The sequence below is a fragment of the Pseudopipra pipra genome, chromosome 23 (genome assembly GCF_036250125.1).
Source record: "Pseudopipra pipra isolate bDixPip1 chromosome 23, bDixPip1.hap1, whole genome shotgun sequence".
NCBI classification, from domain to species: Eukaryota; Metazoa; Chordata; class Aves; order Passeriformes; family Pipridae; genus Pseudopipra; species Pseudopipra pipra.
In genome coordinates, this window is record NC_087571.1 from 6296278 (window position 1) to 6313674 (window position 17397).

Sequence of the window (17397 nt, forward strand, 5' to 3'; positions counted from 1 at the left end):
GTCTGTGCAGTTACTGCTGTGGAAGATTCTTCTGTCAAGCTGGCTTTGTTATGAAACAAATTCAAATTTTAAGCAAATCTTTGTGGTTTTGGGGGGGAGCAGAAGCTTTCTGAAGCTCTAAGAGGCAGGTCTTGTGGTGTGACATCACTGGACAGTCTTAGTGGAAATAACTACAGGGGTGTTTTATCCTCAGCAGGCTTCAAGCTTTTCACTTGTTGAAAGTGAGGAAATTCCTGACTTTATTCAGGTATTCCCTCCTCACCCTTCAGTGGAAATACCACTGTAGAACATCAGTTTATTTTAAGCCAGACTTTGTGATCAAACCCAGGTTGCCAACCTTGCATCTTCCTTTGTGGTATTATAAACTCTGCTGAGAGCAGCAGGCTGGGGACAGCCAGTGGCTCTCCCACCTCACTGGGGGTAAATTTGGCATGGTTTGTTTTGCTTCTCCTGCAAAGCCCATGTAGGATGAGGGTGAGGAAGGGGCTCTCTATGGCTTGGATGTGTTTTATCTTGGTTGTTGAGGGTTAACGTGTTGAAGGCTGCGTTCCTTTAAGTTTCACTTTTGGCTTTTCTTTCTAAAAATTTCCACTTCATTTCATAACAATTCTGGAGTGAGGGGTGGTGATATTCTGAAACCTTTGAGTCTGAAAATGTTCTGTGTAATCAGGGGCTGGAGGCAGCCACAGTTGTTTTCAGGCCCAGGGGAACCGGTCTTCCTGACAGTAACATTAACCCTCCCTAAATCAGTTAATTGAAGGATTTTTAATTAACTTAAGGGGTGGGAATGGTAAATAGAGGCAGTGGTTTTGAGAAGAAAATTGCTTTCTGCTGAAGTCTTGTGACTGATGAAAATTCTGATGTTTAGAACTAAAAAAATTGTGTCTCACTGCTTTGATCGTTTCTGTTCCATTTGGAGCCAAACACAGGCTCAAGTGACTGGGCTTTGTGGCACACAGCAAACACCATTAGTGATGGAGAATCTGAGAGGTGAACTATAGCCTTCCAGAGCCTTATGTGCACACAAAGACTGGGCTCAAAATGTTGAATGTAATGACCGTGTAGGCTTTGTATTTGAAAATACTTTGTGTGTATTGTTATATTTCTGCCTTCTCAGCTGGTAACCCAACCTGGAACATCTTTGCCAGGCTACACTGCAGCATGGGAAACTTCCCTGAGACTCAGGTCCTTCATCAGGGGTTCAAGTTCAGCCTATAGATGCTGGGGATGCTTTTCAGGGGGGGTGAGGGTGAGTGGTCATGAGCTCTAACATCTGGTTTGGAAGGTAAGAAGTGCTGAACCCTCGTGTTTTTGATCTCCAGATTGCTGTACCTTTCCCAGAGGTGTCTTCTGGCTGGGCTGGGTTGGTGCCACTGATTTACACGAGTCCTGTTGGCTGGTACAGACTTGCAAAGCCGTGGGTATTGATCCCAACCCCATCCCTGGGCTGCCCTGGCCCTGCAGAGCAGGGGGGATGTTCCATGCTGAGCTGCACCAAAGTGCCGTTTACAAGACATCTTGTGACGGGGCCACTGCTTGTTTGTTCCCATAGAAACTGCCATCTGATCCTGGCACACTGCACAAAGGCTCCTGCTGCAAAAGCAGCCTCGAAAAATTCCTGAGTGCATCATCTACATCGGGCGTTTCGCTTTATCCTTGGCTTTCCTGGCAAAATCTCGTCCCCTTCCCGCCCAGTGTGCTCCATGTCCCATAGTCTTATTGGGATTGGCACCTTAAAAACAATCCCAGAAATAAAGGTGACACTGTCACATCCTGATTGTGGTTCAAGAGATGCTGGTGAGGGAGCGGTGTTTGCAGTCCCTGCTGACAGCAGGATGATGCACATGGAGGCATTTGATGTATCTGAAATCTTAGATTGGGAAAAAATTCCTTATCTGCAAGTGCATGGCTGTTGCTTATAGTTTATTTTGAACATCCCACTGGTTTCACTTTGGTATAGAAAAGACCCAATGCTTACAGGGTTAGAAAAATATCTGTGCAAGTCTGTTTCAGAGCCCAGAATACCATATTCCCAAATGGACCTGATGGCAGACGAAGAGGAACAGTGATTCCTTCCATCTTATCCGTCGCTTTTGATTTTCTGTGGTACTGTGGTGATCCCAGTGTGATATTTAACGTTTCTACAGCCTTCTTTTTTAACCAGGAGCTATTACACTTCTGAATCTAAGTGCACATTAGAGGTCCTGTGTATGCAGAGCCTGGCCTCCTCCCTGGAATGTGGGCAGGATCCAGTGTGAGAGCCCAGCACGGAGCCACTGCTCGGGCTGTGGCGAGGAGAAGGGAACAGGCCGCTGAGGCTGAGTGAAAGGGATTGTTATATGGGATGACAGATTCCTCTGGAGCTTGTTGCTGTTTGCAGAAGGGAAGCCAAGACATCAGTGCTTAATATCTTCCAGAAGTCCTTTGCTTTAACCCTTGCAGAGCCTTGGGAAATAAACTGGAAGCCGGTGCAAATGCTCCCGGTGGCTCTGGCGGCTTCTCACAGGCAACAAGCAACAGGACAAGAGGATGTAGCCTCAGGCTATGCCAGGGGAGGTTCATGCTGGACATCAAGAGAAATTTCTTCCTGGAAAGGGTGATCAGGCACTGGAAGGGGCTGCCCAGGGAGGTGGTGGAGTCCCCATCCCTGGAGGTGTCCAAGGAAGGACCGGCTGTGGCACTGAGTGCTCTGGGCTGGGGGACAAGGGGTGATCAGTCACAGGTTGGACTCGATGATGCTGGAGGTCTTTTCCAACCTAAGTGAATCTGTGATTCTGCTGCACGTCCTGGTGTGGTGCCAGGTGTTTTTCCTGATAACAGTTTACAGCAGTCGGATTTCTGTGGTGCACAGCAGGCTGGGGAACCAAGCCAGAGGTGCTCTTGCTGTGTGTGTTGGTTTTGTCATTAAAAACCAGCTGTTTTTTGTCATTAAAGAATAGCTACTCTTGTTGAGAGACCTGTTGTGGTGTCCCAGTGCTGGCTGCTCTGTACCTGTTTGACAGGAGTGAGGTTAAGGTATTCCCTCTCCTCTCAGTCCCAGTAGTGTTCTTTGCATTATAAGCATTGCTCAAAAATGTTCACACCCTGATGTACAGTATGTTCTTAACACATCACTTCATGCACACCAGCTTCTAAATTTCCCCACTTCTGAGCTTTTGTTATTTTCTAATCCAGTAATTCAGACCTGGCTCCGACTGGACGCTCTGTACCTGAAATGCTCTATTTTTCCTCATCACTTGCATTTTTAGGTCGTGACTGAATTAGAGCAAAATGACAATCCAGGGAACTTTCAGTAACACTTTCAAAACCTGCTTGCTGCAATATCCTGGCAGCTTTGTAAAGACTTGTATTGCTGTTTGAGCTGGGCCCTTCCCTCAGACAAGGCTCCTCCGTGCCTTGCAGCCCCTCTGCTCCGAGGGAAGGTCTCCACTGGGGCTCAGTTTGCAGCAGGAGCCGTGGCCCTGCCGTGCAGCATTCCTGATGCGTCTCCTGCTGTGACAGATTTCTTCCTGCATGCGACTACATTTCCAAAACTCTGCTGCTAAGCAACTCTCTGCGAGGCCGGTGTTGCTCGAGCAGCCCCCACAAGTAACAGCTCCGTAGGGTTTCCTCCAGCTCTGGCTGCAGGCAGGAGCAGTAGCAGGGTGGGAAATGGGCCCCTTGGAGAGCAGGTGGGTGAGGGAAACGATTCTCTGGACACTGGTGGGTTTTCCAGTTTTGGCAGCGCTGGCTCTTTGTCAGCCTGTCACTGCAAGAAAGACATTGAGCGTGTCCAGAGAAGGGAACGGAGCTCTGGAAGGGTCTGGAGAGTCAGTCCTGTGAGGAGCAGTTGGGGGGTCAGCCTGGAGAAAAGGAGCCTCAGGAAATACCTTGTTGCTCTCAACAACTACCTGAAAGGTCGTAGTAAGGTGGGGATTGGCCTCTTCTTGCAGGGAACAAGGGACAGGATGAGAGGACACAGCCTCAAGTTGCACCAGGGGAGGTTTAGATTGGACATCAGGAAGGATTTCTTCATGAGAAGAGTGGTCAGGCATTGGAAGGGACTGCCCAGGGAGGTGGTGGAGTCCCCAGCCCTGGAGGTGCCCAAGAAAAGACTGGACATGGCACTCAGTGCTCTGGGCTGGTTGACAGGGGGGTGTCTGTTCAAAGGTTGGACTCAATGATGTTGAAGGTCTTTTCTAACCTCAATGATTCTGTAATTCTGTAAATAATTCTGTAAACGGCACAGAGGCAATCTTGGGAGATGCTGGGATCAGATGCCTGCAGGGATGTCAGTTGCCACGCACAACAAACTTCTCCTGTCCTAATATTGACAAATGGGTACTCAAGTTGTTGGTAAACAGAATTTTATTTGTTTTTATGGGATGTTTAGGTTGCAGTGCCTCAGTTCAGCTGCTGAATTGAGTGGAGAACAATATAGGAAGTGGTTTGAATGGCGTGACCTGGACTGAAAGGGGACCAGGGTGGGCAAGTGTCCTCCCAGATTTCGATTTGCCTCTTGGCTTTGCTCGCCTACAGGTGGGTGGGAGGCCAAGCTGTAGCTCCAGCAGGAGTCCAGTCAGGCCTAGGCAGAACTGCAGCGTTCCCATCTGCTGTCAGAGCACCTGCATCCGAGCCTCCTCGGAACAGGGGAGCTTACGTGACCGGGAGCTGCTTTTTCAGATGGCATTTGTTGGTTAACTGGTTTGCATCGATTTAAATGCACCTCCATGAGGTTCTGCACTGGTTTAAGCTCATTCAAAAACCGGTTTTAATTAGCAAGTGCAGTCTTTGTGTAGTGAGTGCCAAGATTGCTTTTAATTTGCATGGAAGCCGTGGAGGTAGCGCTGCAGACTGTCAGCAGATCCCAGGGCTGCACCACAGCCACGTTCATGGCTGAGCCTTCATTCCTTCCACTCAGAACTGCCCTGGTGGATCCTCTGGAATTCCTACAGGGACACTGCTAGTGGTGCAAGCAGGAGCTGCTTTCTCTTTTGGGGTCTGTATGACATGTTAGACTTGCACATGGGTTAGATGTGACCAGAGAGGGGCCTGATGTGCACCTGAGCTTTGTGAGCTGATTGGAGCAAGCACAGGCTTGGGAGAGCTCAGTCTGTGCCACAGAAAGGCTCTGAGGGTTTGTGAAGTCTCCATCTCTGCCATAAAGACACTGTTCAGATCAAAAGGTCTTGAGACAGAAAAAAGACATAAAGAAGGGAAGGAAGAGTTGTGGGGGGGAAAGGGGTCTTTACCTGGATTTTACTTCAGTGTCTTTCCCTTTGGCTTAAGCTAATTTTAATACTGATTTTTAGATATTCTGCATTTGTAGTCAAGGTATGAAGGAGTGTTATTAAGTGACAGCCCAGGCCTGCTGTCTGTGGATGGACATGTGGATGTATTTCAGTGTACCAGTACTCACTGTAGGCTGGCATTTGTGGGTGTGGTTTGCTCTCCTCCCTCAATCAAATAAATAATTTTCCATACCACCTCTAGTTCACATTCTGACTCCTGTGAAGTTCTCAGCCTTGCATCTGGAAAGCATTACTGGAATTTTATAAGGCTTCTGAACTAAAAACAAATTACTGGCACAAATGTCAGCTCAAGCTGTTGGAGCTGGAGGGGTTTTCTCCTGTAACAGAGTGTGAAATGAAAAGATGGAGAGGTCAGTTGTAATGCAGCGTGAACCCAGTGGAATTTAGGAGACAGGAGTGGTGTGGCTCTGCCATATCTGTGTTTGAGGTGGTTAGGTGTGGCTACCTGCAGTCTGGTTTGCTGAGACTTGCTCTGCCTTCAGCTCAATCCCAGGTAGTCTCTGGCTGTAGCCAAGAAGGAAGAGGCAGCAGTGGCTGGCACTGGGAGATTCAGTGTCTGACCAGAACTCCAAAAAGCTCTGGAAATCTTGTCATTAAGAAGGATAAAGGCTGGAGGTAGATGTGGTGTAGCTTAAGGGATTCCTGTGCTAAGCTGTGGCCAGCTGAGCTCCTTGGTCACTGCTTGGTCCCCTGGATTGCTGGGAGCCTGGAGCCCCAGGGAATCGCTGAGCAGCCATCGGGTTTTGTGGGGATAGGCAGTAATTCCGTACATCCTGGATATGCTCTTCCCAGCCAAGCAGCAGCAGCTCTGTGTGGAGTACTGTGTCCTGTCCCTCTGCTCAGCCTCTTCCCAGGTCTGTATTTGCAGCCTGAGGTGATAATTCATGGAATCACCCTCACAGCACCTCCCGTTTGCAGCGGGAGGTTCTTCATGCACGGAAATGGTTTGTTTATCTAATGGGCATCTCCAGCTCCCATTCCCTTGCCTTTTCCTGCAATCCCAGTGCCCTTGATGCTGTTCAGAGTGCTCTGGTGCAGTGTCTGTCAGCCAGGGGAGGTAACTCGAGTGTCTGTGTTGTTTCCTGCTGTTGCCCCAGGTGATGAAATGATGAGAAGCTCTGCAGAAGGGTTTGTGCCCTGGGATGCCAGGTGAGGGTGGCAGGTGGAGGAGAGCACAGGAAGCCCAGCTCTAGCAATGCAACCAAGGTTGCTCATGGCTTGCAGAGCACAATTTCTCCCTTGCTGTGGCTGAAAATGCCAGAGCTTACCTGTCATCCCTTGCAACTTCCAGAAGAGGAACAGAAAGAATTTGCATTTGGGATTAAATCGCCACTGAACTGGCACTGAGGGTCCTGTTGTGAGCAGCGAGTTTCAGGCAGGGCACTCACCTCTTGTGCCTGTTTGGTGGCTTCTGTGTGTAAAGAGAAGCTGCAGCTGCTGTGTGGTGGTTTGGTGGTTTCCAGGACTGGAAAAGGAGGAATTGGTCTGTTGGTTGTCAGCATGGGTAAAGGCTGAGCTCCTTGAGGATGCTGTAGATGAGTTTCCTCTGGCTGTGAGGTTTGTAGGCTGTCATACATGCCATGAAATGATGAGATTTTCTAACCTGGGTGGAGCTGGTTCACTGAGCTGTAAATGTAAATGTGGGGTTTGTGCTTTGGTCACTGAAATCCCAGTTCTGTTCCCCCCGGGACAAGGAGAGGTCATGGCAGAGCACAGCGCTCACACAAGCCGGGTATTAACGTTGCAGCAGGCCAAGAGGATTTGGATGTATTGACTTTTCTCATAACACCATCAGTATTTTCTTCACCCTGTGCAAGACACAAGTCCCTGCATTGATTGTGCAGAGGGATGTGGACAAGGTGAGAACTTCCTTCCTGAGCAAATGCAGCTTCTCTGTGCACATCTTCGTCCACAGTTTCCTGCTTTCAGTTGCTGCCAATATTTGCATTTGTGCCACCTCCAAAAGCCACTGATTTTGCTGCAGAGTGGCCTAGTTTTATTTGCTGTATCACTTTTAGTTAGGTGGGTCCTGCTGGTTAGTTAATTCTGAGGAGGAGGTGCCCCTGTTCTGCCCATGAGCTTGCCAGGAGCAGTCTGGGTGTCTGCAGTGTCAGGGCCTCCTTTTTGCCGAGTGCTTTCTTACGACTGAAAATTGTACAAATTGCCTATTTGCATGTAGAGAGCTCACTTTTAGTGACCCCAAACACACCAGCAGGCTTGTGCTGACAGCTTGCCTGAAGAACATGTGCCTCTGCCAAGCGACTGTCCGTATGGAACCGCGGCGCTGCCGTGGGGTGACATCCACCCGACTGAGCTCCGAAAAGGGGCACGACCCGCAGGAGCCTGGAGTTCACACTGTGTTTTTATCACAGCCGTGTGTCCATATGCCAGCTAAGTGCCTCTACTAATCTGCATATCATCTCCAGTATATAGTTCCTTATCCCTCTTTTTTTCCCCCTTCAGTGTCGTAGTTCTGCTCTCTGCTTCTGGAGTTCTCCTGAAGGTCCTGTGCGGCTTCAGTATCTGCTTATGGGAGTGATTTTTACCCCTCCAGCAGCTGCTTAATCCAAACAGGCCATGTTCCTGAGCTTCCCAAGTGTTTCTGGCAGGCAGGAGCAACTGGGAAGGGAAGTTGTTCCCTGTCAGCCCCTGTGACAGCTCTGTCAGCCCAGGAAGGCTGTAGCTGTGGTGGACGGAGAGGAGAGGGCTCCTCAGCTGACATAACTGCAAATGTAGAGGAATTCAGGGGGATGAGCCTTTTCCAGGCTTATCCATTTATCAGTCCAAGGACCCTCTGTGGTGACAGCTCCTCGTGGGGCTGTGCTCTGCCACGTGTCCTCAGAGTGACATGGGAGCTGAGCTGCAGGGACACGTCCATCCACAGCAGAAGACATCCAGTGAGTGTTTACTGAGGGCTTCCCAAGAGGAACATGGAGCAGGAGGACTCCTCAGAACAGTTCCAGGAGATGTCTTGCTCCCAAATGAACATGCTGAGTTTCTCAGTGCAGTCAGTTTGCCGGTGCCATCTGTTGGCTCCCGTCCCATGGAGGAGATCTGTGCTGACTTAGGGAATGCCACTGCCACAATTCCACTGTAGCAGTCACTGCTCAGACAGGGCACATGGGCTCCTCCTGAAAGAAGTGGGGTTTTGTGGTTGTCACTGCTACAGAAACAGCTGAACTGCAATGGAAAAGGTTCCTTCTTTATGGAATGATCATTCATGCAGGAAAGTTTAATTATAGCTGAATTACAGTTATAATTAGATCTATGCAGATGCATGGCATGAAGGAGTAGATGTTTGCCCAGGCCAGGATCTCGAGCTTGTTCCTTTGTTCACAGCACAGAAGAAAAAGGAAGCATGCACTGTTCCATGGCTCATTTCCACTGAAAACACACTGTGCTTCCACCTCTTTCCCTGTCAGAGCCTTCCAAGGGGCTGGAGCAGCTCAGAGCAGGGTGCCTGTCCTCTCCCTGCCCCTGTGCCACCCTGGCCTCCTCCTGCCCATCTATCTGGGCACCCAGCAGTTCATTTCCCTTCTTGTTGGCAGGGCAGTATAGTTTCAAGGAAGTCTGTCAGATTATTAACCACACTCAACTGAGAAACATCATAAATATTAACTCCTGCAAGTTGGTTTTCTCTCCAGTTCCAAACCTTGTGCTTCGTTTAGGAGCTCCTCACCTTGGCATGATCTTTAGCTCTGGTGGCTGCCAGATTGGAAAATCTGATATCTTGGGGCAGTTTAGGAATTTATAATGTTTGTAGTTATACTTTGGGAATTTTAGGAGAACCCTGTGTGTCTGAGAGCAGGAATTGCCAAAACTCCACTCACTGGGCTGAAGGAAATGGTCAGTGCTCAGGGCAGAGGGGCAGCCTGAGTTCATATCTCTGAGCATTTTGGGTGCACTGAAGGCAACTTGCTGTTTTGGCCTGAAGTGTACCTTCTGTCTCTCCTGACTTCCCATGGGATGCAGTGGGACATGCTGATATCAGGGATAACTCCGTGCTCCCTTTTGGCCTTCCGGAGTTTTGGTGCCTCTCCTTCCTTTTCCCAACCACCACTTTTGCTTTCATGGGGTTGAAATTCCCACTCCATCTCACAAGGCTTTTGCCTGGCGTGCACACATACTCAGCACAGCTTTAGGATCACAAAAATACAGAGCAGTGTTCAGCTGAAGTGCACCAGGAGAAGAAAAATCTGGAAAAACAATGGACAAAAGCCACCTGGCTCCAAAGAGCGGGGCCTCCACAGCAACCTGCAGGTGTCAGTTTGAACACCTTACCTGCCCTCTACCAATTGTTTTTAGCAACTTGTCATTCCTTCCAAATAACAATTCTTTCCTCAAATTACTAGTGTAAGTTTTAGTTGGATCCAAGAAGGAATAAATGAGCTGTTTAGAAGTGGAGGGAACATTTTGTTAATTGGTAGCAGCATGCATGCTCCAGGCTTGGCATTTATCCTCCTGCCTGTAAGCTTCATTAACTTCTGATAAAAGAATAGTTAATTTCTCAGACTCCTTTTTTAGAGTATTTCATTGTTTAAGAATTTAGATCATGGTTTTCTTCCACTTCTACTTGTAGCTGGATTTGTGCTTTATTTAATGATGTTTAGTCTTGCTCGCTCTCTGTGTTATGTGATGTTTGTAAGCATGAGGGAATGCACTTGATTTTTGGGTTTGGGGTTTATTTTAGTATTTCAACTACCTGAAACTGATTCTTTTTGAATAAATACAGAACACTGCTTCTAGTGGGGCCATAAATGCTTGTGTTCCTTTGGTTGGAGTGTTTGTGTGCTTGATGCTTGGTCCTGGGGTGAGGTGGTTTAGTGACTGGCAGCAGCAGGAAGAACTGCAACCAAAACTTGCCAAATTGTGTTCATGACCTGCAAGGATGGCTGGGAGGATGAGGACTTTGTGCAGTCATAGGGCTCTTTCCTGGTCAGGAGGCCCAGGCAGGGAGGACTTTCCCAGAGGAAGGAAAGCAGGCACTTTCCTTACTAAATAAATATTTTTTATATTTGGAGGCAAGGCAAGGATTTTTTCATAAAATATGAAGGCTAATCTTCATGTGCTTCAGATTGTCCCCTTGAAGATATTAAAGATCCTTTTGTTTGATTGTTTTTCCCCAATATATAATCTCCAATAAATAAATAAATGAAGGGCTGGATCCATTGTGGCTGTTCCCTGTGACTGAGTTTTAGATGGAGTCGGTCTGGCTGGTCCGACCCAAGGACTTCAGCCAGTCTCTCTTCTGTTGAAATTTCAAATCATCTTTCGAGGGAAGGGAGAACATTTGCCAGCTGAGAAATGCAGGAATGGAGAAACCAACTTGGTCTGTTCTGGAAAGCCTTTAAACCACTCCTTCCCTCTGGAAAAAAAGCAATTCTCCAAAGGAATCCAAAGCAAACCTCTGGAACAAACCAACTGCAGCTCCTCTGCAGCGCCCCGGGTGGAACACGGCTCCCCTGAAATTCCCTGCCTTTCCTTCCCCTTCCACGGAGCACGGAGGGGATTTCCTACTTCCACCCTCAAACGGCCGTGAGGAAGCTCTGCACTTCCTGAAACGGGAGCACAAGGTGGTTTCCCCAGGATTTTTCAGGAGACTTTTGCCTTTTACGTTACATCAGTTGCCAGAGGCGTTTGGATGGAATGAAAACATTTGGAAGAAACCCCTTTGGAAACACCAGGTCTCTCCTCCGTGTAACTTCTGAGGATGGGTTTGGGGTTGGGTTTGCTTGGCTGAACTTGGGATAAGATCCTTCCCAAGAGCATCTCCTGGCTGCTGTTTGTGTTCCTTTGCTGCTGATCCAGGTACTGTGTGTCTTGTGGGTGTGGAGTTTTCAGCACACCACGTGGAAATCCCGCAGCGTGAGGAGGTGACAGGGGAGGTGACAGCAGAGGTGACAGCCTGGTTCTCCCTACCCCTGTTATCAGAGAAAACCAGAGCAGTTCAGTTGTGTTGTGTCTGGCCCTACTGACCGAGTTGGGTGTGATCAGGTGCTCTGCATACCTTGAACTTGGCCAAGAGTGTCAACTCAAGCCATATAATTAAGCTGGGAAATGAGATTTCCTTGGAGCAAATATAGAGGTGGGAAATGAGTAAGGAGCTTAGGAATACTCCAGATCTGTGGATTTTCATTGCGTATTTGGGCCCGAAAATGACTCATGTCTCCGGGTAGACATCTTGGCTTCGCTCTTCGTGGCAGTGTCTCTTAGCTTTTATGTATATTTATGTTTAAACTTCACAAAAGCCCATTCTTGCAGGAAAATCCTTGGTGAAAAGCGTGTGGGGAGTGCTTCCCAATCCCCCTCTGGCTCTCTTTTAACTTTTCCAGCCCACTCCTGAGCGTTGTCCTTGGAGCAGTTGCAGCGCAGCTCCGCCGAGGAGCCACGCGCTGAGCTCTGCCAGCGGGGCCCGGCTCAGCACCCCGTTAATCACAGCCCCGTTAATCACAGCCCCGTTAATCACAGCCCCGTTAATCACAGCCCCTTTAGTGCCTGGCAGCCCCCGCGGGGCCGGGGCTGCCGTTTCACCTTGTGCCTCGGCTCCAGCCCTGCTCCTGCCAGCAGCTCCCAGCGCCGAGTGCCAGACCTGGCCGCCGTCCAGCTCCCGCTCCCGCTGTAAGGAAGCATGCTCAGTGACTTGGAAGGCTCCTGGAGCCGTTCCTGCGCTCTGAATCGAAGGTTTCAAATGAAAGAAACAGCTTATTGTGCTTGGGTGCCTTTTCGGGATTCTGCTGGAGTTCTGCTCACATGCAGGGCGGTTGTTGCCCTGGCAGGGATTTGATCATAAAATGTGGAGCTTAATTTTCATGTGCTTCAGATTGTTCCCTTAAATAAAGATTCCCTTAAAGTATCTGAAGGTCCTTTGGTGGTTTTTCTCCAAGTAGCACCGTGCCTGTGAGAGCCCTTTAGCCCTGCACTTGGGCTTGGCACTAGGAGAGGGACGTGTGTTTGGGCTGTGTGCCCCTGTGGGTTTGTGCCCACGGTCCTGGCATGTTGCTGTGCACGGAGCACTTGTCCTGGTACAATTTGAGCATTTCTGTATTTGGGCTTTGGGCTCCTGTGTCGGATCTTCCTGGCTGTGCATCCTCAGCGGTTTTCACGGCGGTGCTGCTTTGCATGCCCTTCCCCAGGCCTTTGCATGATCCTGCAGCCTTCCTGGGCAGGACATGTGTAAATTAGGCTCGAGCAAAGCAACCAGGAGATTTGTAAAAGCGGTTCTTTTCCCAGGGAGAGCCATCTCTGAGCGAGAAAACCTGCTGGGGGATGGTAATTCATCCCACAAATCCCGCACTCGGCTGGCAGGCTGGGGCTGCTCGCCTGCACGGGTGTTTCATGGTGGGGAGGAAGATACTTAAGGCTGAAATTTGATTTAGAAGCAGCAGGGCAGATGTTCCTCTGCCAGGCAGAGTAGCTTTTTCTCTCAGCTGTTTGCTCCAGCAAGGTTTCACTCTGCCTTTTCTCCCCTGCTCATCCCATCATTCCAGAAAAGATTCCCTCCCTTACTGTGTGCCTGTGGATGAAACGAGGTGCTTGCTTAGAGTGGACTCGAGGTGAGATAGTGCTTAGCACAGAAGTGTCTCCCCGTTTGGATTCTGATGCCCAAAGGAACTGGGAGCTGCCAGCTCTGGGAAGGTGGAGGGAAAAGAAGCAAGGAAGTGTTGGAGGCTGGAGAGCAGCTGACTGGAAGCACTTAGGCTTGTTTAAACTCCCCTAGTGTAGCGTTACGGAGCACTTCTGGTTTCAAACAGATAAATAAATACCTCAATTGTTAGAAGCCTGACACCACCCCCCATTTCCATCCCTGCTTGGGTTTTTTTCAGCCCTGGTGCAGTGAGCTGGTGTGTGGATGATGCAGCTGGGTCAGTAACTTCTCTTTTGTTTCCCCTCTGGTAGGTTGCAATAAAGATCATTGATAAGACTCAGCTGGATGAAGAGAACCTGAAGAAGATATTTAGAGAAGTCCAGATCATGAAGATGCTTTGCCACCCACATATCATCAGGTTGTACCAGGTAGGAGCACTCCGAGGTGGGCTTTCCATCCCTTGGCCCTAGAGCTTTACACTCTGCAGTAGCACTTTCTCCAGTGTTATCCCTCCTTTCCTCCTGCCTGAAACTGGGAAAGTCCTTTATGTTTTCAAGGTCTTGGAGTACTTGGATTGGAGGGGCAGGGGGAAAGTGTGGCTAATCCTTCTCTTTTCTGGGACGTGGTGCTTCCGCTGTGGGCTGGCCTCTTGCCACTTGTTTATGGCCATTGTGTGCTTCTCAGTTTCCCAGTGGAAACCGGATGCGGGTTCCCTTTCTCAGTTTAAGGGAGGGAGTAAATCTCACCCTGGAGCAGGCCTGAGCTGCCCTGCTGTCCTCTCCCTGCCCAGTTCCCTGTGGCCCCCAGGACCTGCTGGTGTGCTCAGCCCTTTCCTGGAAGGGGATCAATGCTGGCTGCAGACCCGCTTGGGAATATTGTTTGCAGACTTTTTGTGCAGCTTGTTTGACGTTTCTTGTCTGCAAACAAACGCCCCAGAGGCAGAATCCACGTGCTGCCCTTTACGCAGGTATCTGGTGATGCCCCTCCTGCTGCCCCATCCAATAGAACAGGGAGGAAGGTGCAACAGGCATCACACGAGCAGAGGAACAGAGGGGTCTGCTTCTCGTCTGTGCCTGAGGGACATGAGTGTTTATTTGGACTCCAAAGAGTTAAAACTGAGCAGAAGTGACAGGTTAATGTTTAGCTGCCTTGGCCAAACCACATGTGAGATGCTCACAGCAGGCCCTGCAGAACTGCAGTGTTTTTGAAGGTACTCAGGGAATGCTGCTTTACAAACTGATGCCTCAAACCTTTTTTTTTTTATTTTTTTTTTTAGCCAAAAAACCTTTTTCAACTTGTTTTATTCCATCTAAAGGTTTTGATGTGATACTGAACAGGTGACACTTGTGGCTTGGCTTTGGTAAGGTGAGAGAAGAGTCCCTGCTGTGGAGTCTCTTTCATCTGGCATATCTTTCTTGGTACTTCCACTGGCATTTATTTTTAGATAAAAACTACTGAAGCTTGGAGTTGGGAATTCAGAGCCTGTCACATCTTTGCATCAGGAATGTTGAGTTGAAAAATCGTGTTTTCTTGAGCTTGTAAGACTTAAAAGATGTAAGTGAAAAAGAAGAGTTGTCTATAATGACAGTTGTGTATAATATGAGAGATTCTGTCTGGAAACAGAAATGTGCTTAAAAATCTACCTAAGAGTTTTCCGGACAAGTAGGATCATTAAGTGGGAGCTGTATATCCTGTCCTGTGACAGTGGAGCAGAACTGAGGTTCATCTTTGCTATACTCATGTTTTAACATGCAGAATAAGGGGGATCCAGCTGTTGAAGCAGCTGCACTTGTGTGGATCAGGCTCAGATTTTGGAAAAAATGAATTTTACGTGTTCAACCCTAATTCTCAGGAAGAACAGGCGGTGCTGGGCTCCCAGTGCTTGCCTTCTCTGTGGGGATAACAGTCCATTTCATGTCAGAAGGGGAACTTTCACTTTTCTTTGAAGCAGAGAACAGCCAAAACAAAGTCAAAATGTTTCCAAACACCCTGGAGTACCGAAATTACCCTGCTGGGCCTGGCACGGGAGGTGCTACAGTGTGGTCCTGAACTGAAACACCAGGTGTTTTTCCATTGACAGAGCTGCTAAATAAATTGTATCAAGTTTTGGAAAGCACCCCAAATGTACTAACAGACTCTGAAAAATGTGTTAAAAGCCGCTGAAAGCAGGGTGTTACCTGACTGCAGGGAGGGGACTCCCTCCAGCAAAGCCTGAGCTCTGGTTCAATTCTAACAGCTCTTGACTCATTGGGAAGTCACAGAGTCAGTGAATGTTCCCCCCTTTGGCAAAGACTGTGATGGTTGTTTAGTGCCTGCAGTGGCCTGAGCAACCAGACAGGTGAACTGGTTTGGTGGTAGCAGCCCTGAGAAGTCTCCCAGGCTGCTGGAACACAACAAGACCAGGGAGCAAATGCTAAAGGGAAGACAAATGGAGGAGGAGGAGGAAGGTGCAGGTGAAGTGTTGTGCACAGTTACAGATTTAGTGTTTGAAACCTGCTGTTTCATTCTTGCTTTCCCCAGTTCCAGTCCATTCCTTCAGGTGGTTCTGTAAAGCAAGGGGAAGGTCGCAGTTTGGATGTGATGAAAGGATGTGTGAGAGGAAGAATAAAGTTGGGTTAGATCCATTTCCTGCTGCACTCAGCAGTCTCCTTATGTGTCACTTCTCTGTCCTTGTGTGCAGGTTATGGAGACGGAGAGGATGATTTATCTGGTGACAGAGTATGCCAGTGGAGGGGAAATATTTGGTAAGTACATTTATTGCATTCTTTAATCAGATAATGCACTTGGTCAACTACAGTAAACTGAAAATAGCTGCCACACTCTCCTGTTTCAGCTGAGAGGTGCCCTTCAGCCTGCAAACTTTCCATTGACAAGAGGAGTAAAGGAATAAATGAGAGCAACTTGATGGAAAAATAATCCCCATAACCTCTGTTTCTTCTTTGGGTTTCACTGACAGGTGCTGCTGCTCCTCTTTTGTGCTGACTTTGGGATTAAAGGTGTTGGAAATAGTTATCCAGTTGGATTTTAGTGTTGCTGAATACTTTGCTTCCCAGCAAGTTATATGAACCTCATTGATCATAGTGGAACTGTTGGTGTGTGTTGGTAGCTTTCAAAGAAACAGGCAGTCGTGTGGTTCTGGAGTGTTTTGTGCTCAAAACCATGTCTTGTCTTTTCTCTTTGATATCTGGTGTTATCTTAGCAAGCATCAGTTACATCCCTTCCAAACACCATTGTCTAAGAGTCTTTTGGCTGAGCTTTCTTGACCACAGGAGCTGTTCTTGAAAGGAAAAAAAGTGTCTGTGCAGCACAACTGCAAGAACTGCTGACTGATTTATTAATTTGTTTGGTGACCAATAATAAAACTTGTAGAAATAGGAATTTACTTACACACTGGAATTTTGTGCTGGGTGACAGAGTCAAAATTTTGCAAGATTCTGTCCTGGTTTTGCCAGTGAGAGCCTCTGAAAAGGGGGAAAATCCATGTGCTTGAGGTGAGCTGGGTTCAGACAAGGGAGTGAGGACAGTCATGCACTGTCAGCTTTGTGGGAACTCTCCCCCTGTCCACTTCAGTCATTGCAGAAGATTCACTTTTGATTTCACTTCTCGCTTTGCTGGAGGAGAAGCTGAGTTGTAGTAAAAGACAAAGCTTTTAGTGAACCAAGGGAAGCCCCAAATTAAGGAAAATAAGAGCTGAAAAGTGCTGGTTTCCAGTAACTGTTATCTGCTACCAGTTCCTCAGTACCTGTGTGGATGGTTGTCATGGCTTCTTCTCAACATTGCCCATGTCCTTTGGATTTCTCCCCGAGGAGGTGACAGCCAAAGGGGAAGCAAGTGGCAGCTGATGTTGGGCAAGTGTGGATTGCCCACTGACTTTCTCCTGCTGAGTCTTGCAGTGGTTTATTCAAACATGAATCATGGTGCTGGGCACACTGAACAGTTCCAGTGGCTTGTGAAATTCCCCTTCCAGTGTGCACGAAATCACCTGCATGTGTGCTGGAGTTCACTTGTGTGTGGATCACCACAGAAAAGTATAAACCCCCTTTTACTTTTTCTCCCTCTTCTGTTGAATTTGGCAGAGATGGGCTCATCTTTTTTTAAATCCAGAACTATGTGCAAGCTCATATACAAACTTGGAATGAATTCTTTGGTTACAAAAATAGCCTTCTGCATGAGTCGAAGTGAAAACCTAATTGCCTTCTGAAAGATTTTCTGCTGTAGTAAATTCAGCTCATTAGCATGGCTAATTTCCATGTTGCTGCCCAGCATTTTCTCCTTGTTGATAGCTGGGAGCAGCCAGCTCTGTAATAGCTAGGTTTCTCCAGAGCAGAGCCAGGAGATCATGCCCCTCTACCCGGTGTTGAGGAGTTTGGGCACTGCCCTCGGTGCGAGAACAGAGAGGGGGAAACTCAAGTCTCAGCTTTTTGTATTCAGAGTTTCCTGAGGAGCCATTAAGACTTTGTTCTAACAGCGGAAGCAATTTGCAGGGAGGAAACAGGAGCCCATTTTGGGAAGGTTTCCTTG

General features: G+C 48.2%; 1 protein-coding gene across 4 annotated transcripts in view; it reads left to right on the forward strand.

Moving 5' to 3' along the window:
• Window positions 1-17397, forward strand: part of SIK3 (SIK family kinase 3) — a 72741-nt gene that overhangs the window by 23101 nt on the left and 32243 nt on the right. For all 4 annotated transcript variants that reach the window (XM_064634739.1, XM_064634738.1, XM_064634740.1 and 1 more), the window contains exons 2-3: window positions 13188-13304; window positions 15557-15620. In XM_064634739.1, coding sequence (XP_064490809.1) covers window positions 13263-13304; window positions 15557-15620 — 106 coding nt within the window. In that variant the 5' untranslated portion in view covers window positions 13188-13262. The remainder of the gene's footprint in view (window positions 1-13187; window positions 13305-15556; window positions 15621-17397) is intronic.